Source organism: Pimephales promelas, chromosome 11 (assembly GCF_988280905.1).
Source record: "Pimephales promelas chromosome 11, fPimPro1.hap1.1, whole genome shotgun sequence".
NCBI classification, from domain to species: Eukaryota; Metazoa; Chordata; class Actinopteri; order Cypriniformes; family Leuciscidae; genus Pimephales; species Pimephales promelas.
The window spans coordinates 3,569,971-3,584,266 of record NC_142779.1 but is presented as its reverse complement, the minus strand read 5'-3'; the positions used below and the strand labels follow the sequence as shown (position 1 = coordinate 3,584,266).

The following is a 14,296-nucleotide window of genomic DNA, read 5'->3' as shown; positions in this document are numbered from 1 at the left end:
ATCGTTTCCCAAAAGCATTGTGAACCTAAGTTGTAAACCAACGGCAAATAAACCAAAGGACTCTACGATCTACTTACACTTACAATGGTTTTGGGAAACGCAGCCCAAATCATTTGGAAAAAATAAAAATAAAAAATTGGGAATGGGTGCACTAAAGGGATAGTTCACCCGAAAATGAAAATACTGTCATTAATTACTCACTCTCATGTTGTTTTAAAGCCGTAAGACTTTTTATTCATTATCTTCATTCATCATAAAGTTGAGATTAAACTAGTGGCATCTCATGGATTACTTTAATGATGTTTTTACTACCTTTCTGGGGCTGGAAAGTGTCAGTAGTGTAGCGGTCAATGGAGGGACAGAAAGCTCTCAGATTTCATCAAAAACATCTTCATTTGTGTTCTGAAGATGAACAAAAACTCTTACGGGTTTGAAATGAGATGAGTTTGAGTAATTAATGACAGAATCTTCATTTTTGGGTGAACTAACATACAATTAAACTAGTTATACATTTATGTCTAAATGGTATGAAATGGATCTTGTGCTTGCAAACACCATTTTAGTTCATAAACACTAAGAATGTGTGTCATGCCCAAAACCACACAAAACAAATTGAGCACAAGAAACAAAATATGTAGAAAACGACAAAAAGAGAAGAAACTAGCGAAATATGGAAGGGATAAGGGAGATATGGAGTCTGGTTGATGTCTGGCCTACAGCTCAAAGCGCACCTGACAAAAACGACTGGGTTTTTCCTGCAGCTATAGCCACTGTCCTCTGAAGTATGGAAGAGATGGGCTTTAGACGACTTTTGATTTCTTCTAAAACACCTGAGATGGATGGCAATTAAATCAGACCAGACCACAAGATATAAGAAACAGACAGAGGCTATACCTGTAGAAAACACAGCCTTAGGGATGCAACTCTTCTGACTGGGCTATATATTGAGATGGATATATTTTGTGCCAATGTAAATTAAACAACACTGTGATAATAAGAGAAATTTTAATAGAATCTTTGATTTAAACTTGGCTATTTTATCTTCTAAACGTTTGTGTCACTCAAAAATGTTAATCTTCACAATTCATTAAGTGGCATTTCTCACATATTAACATGTTTCATTATCAATATAATGCATATGTAGTGCAGGTAGATGTCATCACAACATAAATTATTAAAGATTCTCTTGTGTTCATTTTAAAACGGTTTTCAATATTGAAATGGTGGTTTCTGTCATTTAATAAAATCATAACTAAATATAAATACTGAATGTAATCAAAAGGCTATAATTTATAAGCTAACCCGCAAGTTAAAAAGTAAATGATGTGTTTAAATTGGTCTCTTCGATTTGTGGTATTACACACTAATGTCATTTTCATGTTAGGATGTGATAGAGTTTAAGTTATTTAACAAAACACAGATAAAATAAATATCTAACATCGCATCCAGCTTCATGATGCCAAGTTGTGGGTCATGACTGATCACCACCAGCAGCCAAATGATTTAGTAAGTGGCACTCGCTCGCCCGCTCACCTTCATGTCCCTCATCACACCGCTCTACTGGCATCTCTCCTTTGGAGAGAAACTTGTTCACTCTCTTCAAGGTCTTTTTGTGAGTCTTCGACGGATGGAAGTTCAAGGCATGGCACCTGTCAAACAGTAAGTACAACAACAAGTAAAGTTCTATATAATGCATCATTCATTCAACATTTATAAACATGAATTAAAGCAGCACTATGTAGCTTTTTCAACCTTTATAATATTTTTCCAAAACCCTTGAGATGGTACATCGACTTACAATAGGTTGAATAACAGGTCTGCCATAGCCTGGCACTCTGTAACTTCGAGGTGTGGGTAGGAACCCGAGCACAAAAAGGACTACAAAATTCAACTGCTTTATGGCATACATCACTTTCCCCACTTCCTCAAATTCCAAGTGTAACCATGACAGATTTTACGACAGTAGTACTGTTTCCCAACTGTAGGGGGGACCCAGAGAGCATCATTTCATAAGTAACATAATGCTGCTTTAAACAAATAGTAATACATTCAAATCGTAAAAAATATACAATCGACTTAACTTTACAGTAAAAAAACATTGTTCTTTTAATTCAGCTAAGAGGTCAGTCTGTGACAAATCGTTTTTTTTACTGGTTACACGTCTTCACGTGATGCGAATTCTCAAGTCAGAGTTCACCAAACTTTGGACGCAGTGAAATGCAAAACTTGATGCATTTGCATGCGTAAGAATGGAAGTCAATGGAATGAAACGTGTAGTGTGACCGGCTGACCGCCCCATATACACATTTGAGAAGATCACTCAATAGTCAGTTAACTATAAAATATTCATGTTAATTTATCACATCGTATCACAAGTATCCTATATACACAAGCAATCTTTTACCTGATGGTGTACTGTGGGCAGCAAGTCTTATTCATAATTGGCTTGTAAACATATTTGCCACTTCTAAAATAAAATTAAAAAAACAGGAAAAGAACAAAGGTGAGATACATTTAAATATAATAAATACAATGTAGCCATGCATCAATAAGTCAATGATTATTCACTAAACCAATTACTAAAAAAAAAAAAAAACAATGGTTAAAAATGCAGTAATTTTAATTTACTTAAAATAAGCATACATTTTAAATAACTTACCATATTTTATTAACTAAACCTGGCATTGTTTACTATGAATATAGCTGACTCTACTCGTGATCCAGAGATTGTACAGTTTTCGTGCCAGTAATATATCCAGATTAAAATGTGATTTCATGTTGAATTGAACCATTTTCTTCAAGAAAACCCATTTGTCATGTTCAAAGAAGTCTGTGAGACTGTGAGCTCAGGGAGTATCTCTATATCTGTCATTGTGTTAAGCTCCTTAAACTGCCAAGACTATTGTATCCTGTTAATGTGTAAAAGTGTTTCCTGCTAAGACATTATGCAAGAAATCCTATTCATTCATAACATGTTTAAAGTCGAGTCAGACGATTGAATTATGAAACACTCAGTTTAATTAGGTCAGATAATCAGGACCTTCTCCAGCCTCTGTCGATGAGATCTTGGTAGTCCTGCACTGTCATAGTATGGGACCACATGCCTAGAGAGAGAACAACAATATTTAGATCATTTATTAAGTTAAGCCCCTTAAATAAAGACATGCATGAACGTGAGAACAGGAGGGCATCTGATCATAGCCATAGTCACTTCTGACTGAGACACAGTGAGCCTCAAATGGACACACAGTTCAAGAAGGGAAAAAGTTTCCTTTGACGTCATGGAGAATTAAGCTCCCACACAGGGACACGTATAGGACATCTGTCCTCAAAGCTTTGAGAATTCTTTCAGTTTTTGTTGGCTGTGGGGTTAAGATGTCTTTTTATTTAGATTGAGCTACAAACACTGAGGAGAATATAAACACCTATCACTATCTTGTGGACTAAAAACAAAAATTAAAACCTCACCACACAATACATTTAAAGTAAACAATGACACATATACGCAAATAAAAACGAGTGAATAATATACATTTCTCAATGTGATATAGTAATAGAAATATCAAACAAGAGGGCAGGATATCTGATATATAAATAATAAACCAAAACTGACCCCAGTCACTTTCTTAATGCATTATCCTGGACTGCATGATGCCTATTACTCAAAAAAGTCCATCTCTTTATATAGTTTTATATGAACTTTCTCCATCTCTGAAAGTTGTTTTACTTTTCAACTGACATCATCAAGCCCTCTTGTATATTTCAGGCCTCAGCTCCATTCTGGTATTTTCCCAAATTAATTTGCAATTACTAACTTAGAGCCCTGTCCAACATTATTTCTCACTGAATATATCCAGTTTCAATAGGAAATGCATCACATCATAAAAGTAAAATGTGCTGCAAACAGAATTTCAAGGTTGACTTTGAAAGGTCCGGGCACTTCCTTTCACTTTCAAATACTTGAAAGTGAAAGCAATCAATAAAACTCTATTCTCCCGCATGGCTAGACTGAAAAGCGTGATGAGGGCCTAGAAATCAGTGAAAGATGGAGCCCCCGAAGATATCAAGAGTTACTGAGGCAGAGCCCTAGGTAATAAAGCATTGCTTAGGATAATGTCAGTTAAATGAAAGTAAACAAACATCTCTGAACATTCCCATCATAATAATGACCTCCACTTTATGCATAGAGCAGATTAGGATCGGATTATCTTTAGCACCACATCTTTATCTTTATTACAACACCGCTTCCTCACACAATCCTTGTTGATCTGCTTGTGTCACCACTTTTAGCACCATTTGTCAACATCATCATTAAGGTAAATCAAAAAACATTTTGATGTGAATTCTCTGGTGGCAGATCATGCAGTAAATATAATAAAACATTGGCCATCAGTCTTTGGCAATTCCCTGGGCCCTTTTCTTCAGAATGATGGGAATCATGAACTATAAAAAACTATACATTTTCTAAAATTGAGAGCAGACTTCTATCGCTAATTGTAATAAAAGAAAGCACTAGAAGGTCTAAGTGCAAAAAATACAATTTCATGCATATTTTTTACAGTATAAAATGGGTCTTTATACTAGAAAATACATAGATGTATTTCATATATGACCTGCGACATCTAAAAGACTGAAACCCCTTGCCATACAATAGCCTAAATAGTACTGTAGAGTAACTAAAATGTATTATCTAATAAACTCAGTGACCCTGTAACTATCTGACTGCCTAGATTACACAACAATGCAGGAAACTCTTTTTGTAAAGATCTGAACTGTAAAACTTACTGCAAAAACTAGAATGGCACATGGTTGTGAATAAGGGGTGGACAAAGATGAACAGGCCTCTGCTATTCTCTCACATCAGGAATTGATTTCTATCTCCTCTGTTTTCAAAAATACACTTTAAAACTGACATGTCAATGGTAGACAACAGCTGACAAGGTCTTTATCCACCACAAACAAAGATTATCAGAGCATCTTACAGTTTATAAATTACTTAACAATGAAGCAACTCATTTGGAACTATATAATCAATACTTCTATATAATAATAAATCGTTTAAACATGTGACAAACCATGTTAATCAGTTCATGTAACAGTCACCGCTTGTCGAAACGGTCATCGCTCCGAGTCAAACCCGGCTTCCTTCCCTCAAACGTGATATATTGACCACAAGTCATTAGTAACAGATTAATGCCCACTCACCGTTTGAGAAATTGCCATTTTCATGTTTACAGTAACCGCAGCGATAGCCGTCATCTCCCCCAAAATACTCCACTATACTATAAGATCCACCCGCTGCCATTTCCACGCTCCCCCAGCGGTACGATTAACGAACCCTACTATGGGTAAGGACAACTTCATGAATATTAATTACGCTGCATGACGTTGGTCCAGCGCGCTATCTGATTGGTCTGATTTCTGAAAAACCGCCGTTAGTAGGTGAGGTTACGGTTACGTTACGTGACTGGACGTCCCAAAAAAGGCAAGCAAACTATGGCAAGCCGTTTTCACTTTTATTCATTCCTAGGATATGAATAGCAACAATTGAATTTTCACTAGTTAACAAGCTAATTCTTGATATCAGGGGTTATATTTCTACTAGAAACAATTGGCATTTTGTTATATCATCTTTTTTTTTACCACTGGTGAATTCTTGATATCATATGATAATATCAACAATGACATCATCACTAGCGGAAATACAAATTCTTGATATCGAGAATTAAATTGCACACTAAAAAAAAAAAAACTATAATTCTTGATATATGTAATTGTAAGCTATTGTATCTAGTTAAATATCACCACAGGCTGCCAATCAAATTCAATCGTTGATATCAAGAACAGACATTTGCACAGGTAAAGTATTGATAGGCTACATAAAATTATAATTTTTACTAGTACGAATTGTACATTTTTGATAGCCTATGTGAAATTGGAATTTTAGATAGTAACAAATCAATGATATCAACAATAGAATTTGAATGTCAGCCTATGGTGGCATTAAACTAGTGAAATACAAAAACAGATATCAAGAATTTAATTTTTACTAGTGCATTCTTAATATAAAGAATTCGTGTTTCTGCGAGTGATGATGTCTTAGTTGACATCAATGATTCACATTTTTATAGTGGAAATTAATTGTAGATATCAAGAATATTGTGTGAATGAATGAAGGTTAAAATGGCTTGCCATAAGCAAACAACGTCAAAGGGGAACAAAACATTCACCATAGTAGTATTCGATGTTTTTGACCTGGAAGCACAGCACAGATTCACCGCACAGTCACTGTAGTGGTATAAAAGCCCTACATGCAAGGAAGGAAGCAATAAAATATTTATTATTAAAAAACTATCGTTTTGAAAGCTGTTTACCTTACAAAATGGCGCAACTTGCTTTGTTTGTTTCCACACAAAACAAAATTGTACTGTACACGAAATATTTAAGGTTCTGTGTTGTAATCATTTGTTTGTTTTGTGCAAATACTTTATCCGTGTTTATGTAGTCTTCCCTTATCCAAAACCATGAAAACTTCACTTACCGTATGACGCTTTACCTCCTGCATTCCTACAGTAGCCACAGCGATATCCACACTTGACTCCGTTGAGCTCCACAATGGTGTGCATGTCCCAATGGATCCTTTAAAGTATGTGCCATCCAAAACTTTTGAGTTTGTAGAAATAGAAATATGTACCCCTATCTCACAACGGTGGTCATGTGTTTATGTGCAGCCGGTGATGGTGCATTTCAAAACATCAGGCTACATGTAAGCTAATGTGACGTTTGGTTCACGTTTGTGTGTTATAAAATAAACCAAAATTATCTAAATAAAAACAAAATATTCATAAAAGACGGAAAACGCCAAGATACGACAGTCGCCCTGCTGAAATAAGAACATGTTCGAAGGATTGAAATTTTTACATAGCCAGCCACTAGATGGCAGTACATGTCGTTTATATAGCCATATTAGACATTCTCTGGTAGGCTATAATAACTTTATTCATACATATTGTTTATTAAAGGGATATTTTTTACTCACCCTCAAGTTGTTCTAAACCTGTATGAGTTTCTTTCTTCTGTTGAACGCAAAAGAAGATATTTTGAAGAATGTTGGTTGTTGTTTTTTTATTGTTGTAATGTTTTACATTCATTTTTCGTGTCATTGTTTTCTGGTAAATGCTTTAGCAATGTTATATGTAAACATAATCACAAGTGTAATCTTAATAATGAAGTTCTTTAAATTGAAAAAAGTGCATTGAATACGTGTTGAAAGATACGTTTCTTTCAGCATATAACTTTAACAATAAATTCCAAACAATTTGTTAGATTTCTTTATTGTAATAAGGAAAAGTAAAAAAAAAAAAAAAAAAAAAAAAACTGCCACCAGGAGACAACCTTTCCTTTACTGTCTATGGTGACAACGCAATTTAAAAAAAAAAAACGAATATGACCGAACGATTCCGAGCAGATCCGACTAAAAACGAAAACCGACCGAACGTAAGCAACAGAATTCGAAGCGCAGTCGAATGTGACCGAAATAATCCGAAAAGACCCGAACATGGACGACGCCCCAGCTGGGAAACAGTTCGTGGGTTGCCTATCAACCGCACATACATCGTCACCGGCCCGATCCATTACAGCCATGCTAGGGCTTGTTGTGTGTCAGTGTCGTAGATGAGACACTAACTGAAAAATGGCCTAATCCTCAGCATTTTGTTTTTCCGAACACTATTAAACCATTCCGAGGAAATCCTGAACTGGAATTGTGATACTGTTGCGGTTATTTTGGGATATTACAGCAGTAGCTAACCGAGAGCTACTTTGGCTTTGACCACTCCGGCCAGGTGAGTTAACTTAACTCCTACCACCTGAACTAACTAGTTTCAGCGTTGTCAGTCTGATCATTGTGATTCTTAGTTATAGTAAATTTAAACCTAACGTATACCGATGTTAAATCATTCAAACCAGTTGGTGAGAAATCACAACAAAGTGGCTAACAATTCGGCTAGGCACATTAGCTGTAGCTAACTATACAAGTATTTAACTTTATTAGTAATTATTCTTAAGACAGATCAGTACATAATTCACTGTCATTTATCTTTAATGACTAAATATAGTGGTCTCACTCACAAGCAGTCTATAGCTAACATGTTGACGTTATATTATGGCATGGATTGGATTAGGATTAGCCTCATCAACTGTTCTTTCTTTTAAACATCTATTTAATGTAACGTTAAATTATGTAATTCTGTGGTTATTGTTGAGTTAGATGTACGTGAGGTGATATGTAGCAGAGCTAATCTGATGATTAGTGTCAATCCTCACCAGATTATGATGTACTCCAGTGACACATATTCCTGATCCATCTGATCTGACTAGAATATGACTAGCGCTGTATGAAACATACACATTTATATATTATCTATAATATATTTTTACATTAAATTAATCTATATGAATTAACTAAGTGAACACATTTACAAATATTACAATAAACAATATAAATTGATTGAGATTAATTGATTTAAACAAGTAGTACAGGACTATAATGAGCAGGGCAAAAAATGTTACTTAATGCATACACAAAGATTTTCCACATATTAATATTTTAATAAACACATTTACCGTAAAAATTGGGTATTTCTCCTCACACGAAAAGTTAAAGCTGTGTTTAAAGGATTAGCATTGGTGTCCCTTGCACACAAGTATACTCTTATGGGTTCTGCTTCTGGTCTAAAGTTTAGAATTGCATGATTTTGTAGTAATGAAGAATAAGATTATATGGTTTATTGTTTGTTTTGTGCACTAATTAGTAACTTTGACTTTTATGTTTCATGTCCCTTGAGTTTAACTAGTTGTTTATTGGTATCCCAATGATTTTGTGACGTTAAAACCACAAAACTTTCAGCCTGCCAAGTTTGATTATCCTGTGGCAAATCACTCAGTTCTGCAGCAGTTTGATCTTTGCATTCGCATTTGGCCTCTGGCACTGAGCTTAGTGCAACGAAATCAATAAATTGAGCTCTTTGGTGTCTTGAAGATGGCTTCTAGAAATTGGATACAGTTTTAAAACCATTTCAGTGCGTTTCAAACATATGAACGCTTCACTTCAAGTTTAATATTGTCTCTGGAGTCAGAATGCAGTTTATCCTTTGGGCTTGGCTGAGTTTGATACAACTAAGGAGAATTTCATATCTTACAAAGTGTCTTGTTCAGCAAAGCAACAACTGCTCCTGGGGCTCACCATATGTCCCAGTCTTCTCACTGACTCAAATATACAGTTTGCATGGTATAGCAAACAAGATTCAAATGTGCTATCCTGCATATGAGCCTTAGTAACGTTGCCCTCAGGCTTTGGTGTGCTTTATAAGTGGTTGACTGGTTCTCAATGGCCAATACTGATATTGAGAGCCCAGGGTGAAAGACTGATCATGCTCCATTTGCTGACACAAAATAAACATTTATTTTATACAATGTAGGCGTAGAATAACCTATTTTGGAAACAGTAAAAGACTGAATTGCTATGGTAAAATCCTGTTAATTGCCTTTCTTATACAGTGAAAAACAGTAATAGAAAAACTGTGATCTACACTCTAAATATGCTGGGTTGTTTTAACCCATCTTTGGGTCAAATATGGACAAACTCAGCCATTGGGTTAAATGTTTAAATTACATTTTAACCCAACATTTGGGTTTGTCCATATTTGACACTAATTTGGGTTAAAACAACCCAGCATTTTTTAGAGTGTAATCAGAGTTCCCAGAATTCCCTGTAACTCCACAATTCAATGGTTTCATTTATCATGTGGCTTTATTTTTACCACTTGCGTATTATTTATGTTGGTTGTCAATATTATAAAGATGCTAAATACAGATCTAAGTACTTTGGTTTATTAACATTATATCAGTTAATGAAATATAATTTTTGCTATAAAATAATTTTAGTCCAAATACATTGACAGCTGATGTTGCCACTGTATATTTTAACTGACAACCACAGGTGCTGTTTTTTAACCATAAATATCACAGATTGTTTTTAGAGTGTAGTTTAATAAACATTGACAAGGCTGGTGGTTAATTTCAGAACGTTCTGGCACAAGAGTGAATAACTCTTTTGAAAAGGACAGGGTTTTTTTTTGTTTTGTTTTTTGGTCAGTGGATTATTTTCAAATGGCTTTATTCAGCACATGTATCAGTCTGGCCAATATTTCAGCCCATCACTGCTCTTAGTCTTCACTGGGCAATATTTCAGAAAAAAATATCTCTATGAGTCTCTGTAATGAATTGCAGTGAAAAAAGAATCTTATTTGTGCATGCTGCAGGTTTTACTAATCCGAATTTAACTGAAAAAATGTTATATTTGTGTTTTATAATATTTTCAGGGTGTGCAGGATATCACAGCCATCAGTTGTCATCTTTTAAAGGGCTCCTATTAAGCCTGTTTACGAGGTCTTGATTTTGTTTTTGGGATGTACTAGAATGTTTTCATGCTTGATTGTTCATTATTTTTCACATTATTTTACATTATTACAGCCTCTCTCCCCAGTCTGACTCGAACAAGCCGCTGTGAAATGTGCTGTGATTGGTTAGCTTGCCCAGTGTGTTGTGATTGACAGCTTTAGCGTGTGTTTGGGAAATAGGGACTTTAAGCAACAGCCTCTGGTGGAACGGCAACGGCATTCTGGCGTTCTATTGCGCACGCGCGACTTTAACTGCTACTTTGCGAAGTTCTATTGTAACCGTCTACCACGGGAGAACCGTTTAGCTACGGCAGTTCACCGTTAATTTCCTGCTGCCATTGGCGTTCCATCAGCAGCTTAAAGTCCCTAATGTCCCAATGTAAATATTAAGGTTATTATTTCAAACCAATTCGAGCCCGATTCAGACCCTGACAATTTTAACGAACAAGAGCAGCATCCAGAACGGATTTCATGAACAGACTTTGCAAGCACAGGATGTTTTTTTGGGAATTTTCTTACACATTATAGATACGATCCACACTTTAATCGTGAAATTTGTGGGAAAACTAAGGTAATACAAAAAGTAATCGATCATAAAACCATGGTTAGTTTTTCTAAGGAGCGGGGAACCATCTTAGTCTGGTTCAACCAGACTCTAGTTCCTTTCATTTCCACATAGAGTCTGGAACCGCTCCATTGAGAAACGTTTCCTTCCTTGTAGGCGGGTTCACTATTAAAGTTCAAATCTATTGGATCTGCCCAAAGTCACTCACGATCTGCCATAGCCAATCGCTAACGGGGTGTCGTGAGTGACGTATGTCACGCGCTGAAATGGCTGGAAACAACAAGTCCGAATGATCAGAGGATTATGTTTACAATAGGATTTCAGTCAACGAGCGCCGCAGGTTTTGTTAATCTAGGAACAATTATTAATTCGAAATGTATATTTGACACGAAGGACGGTGATATATACATTCAACGGTGGAAGCTGCTGTGTCTAATCATTACAAATACGCCGCTGTGGTCGTTTTCTGATCTGCCGCAAATGCTGTATGAGCTACAGTGAATGATCAGTCTGTCTCTATCTGCAGATGTGTAATAAACAACAATTTGTCATATTACGTCTTATTGTTTCTTAATTACCTTAATTATGGTCTTCAACGTTTGTTTGTACATTTTTATGTGGCATTTAGTTTTTTTAGTAAAAAAAAATCAACCATTGCCATATAAAACTGAAAATCAAATATCTTCAAAGTATGGTTTTTTTTTACATTTTTATTTATGACAATTATTTTTAAAAAATCACAACCAATTTGTATGATTTCCAACATGTAAAACTGACACACCAACCTCCTGCACGAGTGCACAAAGAGGCTCAAAATGTTCTATTCATCACAAGAATCAGTAAATTTACAGTTGGGAATATGAGCGACTGACATGACTCCTGAGCGGATCTTCAACAACAGTTTAGCAGCCAGGACTCGGGGCTTCCGAACACCGCGAACACCAGGCTAAACCGTCCGTCCAAAATGTCACGGTCATCGTGCACGAGCTGCCCAGCACAAACATCCAAACTTTCTGCTTCCTTCACTTGGTCCTCCGTTGTGCAACAAGAGGTTAGACGACAACAATCCGGCTTTAAATTCTGTATATTCGGCAGTTTCTTTTCCAACAACGGTTCGAATAGCTTTTCTCACGTCTTTCTCTGCTGCCATTACTGAACTCAAACTGACGCGCTTACATCAACGTCATCGTTCTCAGCCACTCCCTCTATTCGCTGATTGGTCCTACAAAAAATTGATTTCTGGAAACCTAAGGATATGGAGCGATCCCAGACGTAGTACTAAAGTAAAATGAAATTGAGCGGAAGTGCGTAGGAGGGCGCAGAACCATCTTACAAAAGCAACAGAAAACAAGCTGTTCTCCATAAAATGTGCAGACTAAGCATAGATGAACAAAAAAAAAATCTCCCTTTGGAGTGGACTTTGAGTTTTGTAACCTTGCAGATGGTTACAGCAACATTACACACTAAAGTTGAAAAAGTGGAAAAGCATAATAGAGGACCCCCTTTTTAAATCCTGTCACTGGACATGACAATACTTGCTGAAACAGGAGACACTCGACAGTTGTATTCAGGCAAAGGTATATGAAAATTAAGATTGAGATTACACGTGGCAAAGTGTTCAGCACTTGATCAGGTAATATATATTTCATTGGTAGAGACAGGTGATGAAATCCAGTAGCAGACAGTGATGCCACAGTAAACGAGTGGCGGATTATATATTACAGTCCAGTGAAACAAACTCTATGAAAGTATTCTAGTATTCCCTTTAAGACTGCCGATAGTGTTTGTGAAGTGGATACACTTTGACCTTGGATATGATGTTGTAATATGTTATTTACAGCTCTGCTGTTAGCACGATGAAATGGTGCCAGTATTACTTCACTCTTGTAATGTGGTTAATGAGCGACTACATCCTTTCACCTTGAGGCCAACAACCCTAAAGAACACATTATCTGAACGGCATGGCAGGTTCTTATCCAAAGCAATTCGATTTGCCTGTGTTTCTTGTGAAAGCCAAACTAGTCCTACAGGGCATAAAGGTGATTATATGTTAGCATTGCAGAATGATAGTGTTTGGGGTGTAGAAATCACTCGTTTGTTTATTTGTTTATTAGGATTGTACACGCAATAACAGTTGTTTCAGCTGATCCAAGGTCACTTGCTGATGATGTAACTCTCAATTGAAAAATTAGAAATGCTAATGTATTATTTGCGGTTGTGCGACATTCAGAATTATGTTACAAATACCATGAAATTGAATTATAATTAAAAAAATAAAATTAATAAATAAAAAATTCATAAAATTTCTGTCCATATACTTTATTATGAATGAATCGCCCTTAAACATTACCATAGACACATCTCAAGAAACATTAGATGGTATTACGAGCAAAATCATTAGCATTAAAAAATTGTTAAATGTGTTAAATAATGATAGAACAGGCTTTTAATGAATGTTTACGTGTTCGTGTTCGTCTCTCAAACATCATTGTAGGTGTATTCTGCATTACATTGTGTTTTTCCCCCACAATAAAAATTGCAGAGATTTCATTATAAAACCAAGCATTAAAATATCGTCTTAAGACATGTTGTTTGGAAATATAGAATGCCAAATTATATTATGCATTTTATGTCAGTAATGCTATACTGTTATAAAAATCTCATTAATTTATATTTTTGGCCATATACAATTGAATAACTGCACCAAATTGTTATTTTTGCTCAGTTTGGGTTTTCGATGTATCACGGCTGTTCCATAAGCGTCACATACACTGTAAAAATGAATGCGCTTTATCTAATCAAAAAAATTGTTTAAAACAGATTAAAAGCAATATTATTAATTCAATTTAACAATAGAATTGAGTAAAAAAAAAAAATTCCTTAAAAGTTAACCATTTAAGATGAGTAAAATGTACAAAAAAGTACATTTAAGTCACCATTATCAGTGTTCGTTTTAGGTTTGTTTTAAAATGACGGTTTTGTCCTTCAGTGATTCTGCTTGTTAACATCAGGAATAAAGAGCTCTTAATTAATCTTTGACGTCTGTCTGTTATTCGGATATTTTTGTTAAATTATTTGGTTTAAACTTTACTCGTTTTAAATGGTTAACTTTTAAGTAATAATTTGATTAATTATTACTCAATTCTGATTTGTTCAATTCAATTAATAATATCGCTTGTAATCTGTTGCCACAATTTTATTTATTAGATAAAGCATATTCATTTTTATAGTGTACTGTACTGTCAGAGAGTGAATTTACATTTTGATTTAG

The 14,296-nt window shown here is 35.3% G+C and overlaps 2 protein-coding genes across 11 annotated transcripts in view; one reads left to right on the top strand and one right to left on the bottom strand.

Moving 5' to 3' along the window:
* Positions 1-6,915, bottom strand: part of ate1 (arginyltransferase 1) — a 93,537-nt gene extending 86,622 nt beyond the window's left edge. For 3 of the 8 annotated variants that reach the window (XM_089116765.1, XM_039672273.2, XM_039672274.2), the window contains exons 1-4: positions 5,206-5,357; positions 3,041-3,104; positions 2,405-2,467; positions 1,534-1,649 (exon numbers count right to left, since the gene is read on the bottom strand). In XM_089116765.1, the coding sequence (XP_088972891.1) occupies positions 1,534-1,649; positions 2,405-2,467; positions 3,041-3,104; positions 5,206-5,305 (343 nt within the window). In that variant the 5' untranslated portion in view covers positions 5,306-5,357. Of the gene's footprint in view, positions 1-731; positions 831-1,533; positions 1,650-2,404; positions 2,468-3,040; positions 3,105-5,075; positions 5,097-5,205; positions 5,358-6,541 lie in introns of those variants that run through there. The other 5 variants (XM_089116764.1, XM_089116766.1, XM_039672277.2 and 2 more) reach the window with 4 other exon arrangements.
* A 672-nt stretch (positions 6,916-7,587) lies between these two features.
* tmem63ba (transmembrane protein 63Ba) overlaps positions 7,588-14,296 on the top strand; it is a 32,345-nt gene continuing 25,636 nt past the window's right edge. For 2 of the 3 annotated variants that reach the window (XM_039672272.2, XM_039672270.2), the window contains exon 1: positions 7,589-7,844. The gene's annotated coding sequence lies outside the window, so the exon portion shown is untranslated. Of the gene's footprint in view, positions 7,845-14,296 lie in introns of all 3 variants that reach the window. The other variant, XM_039672271.2, reaches the window with a different exon arrangement.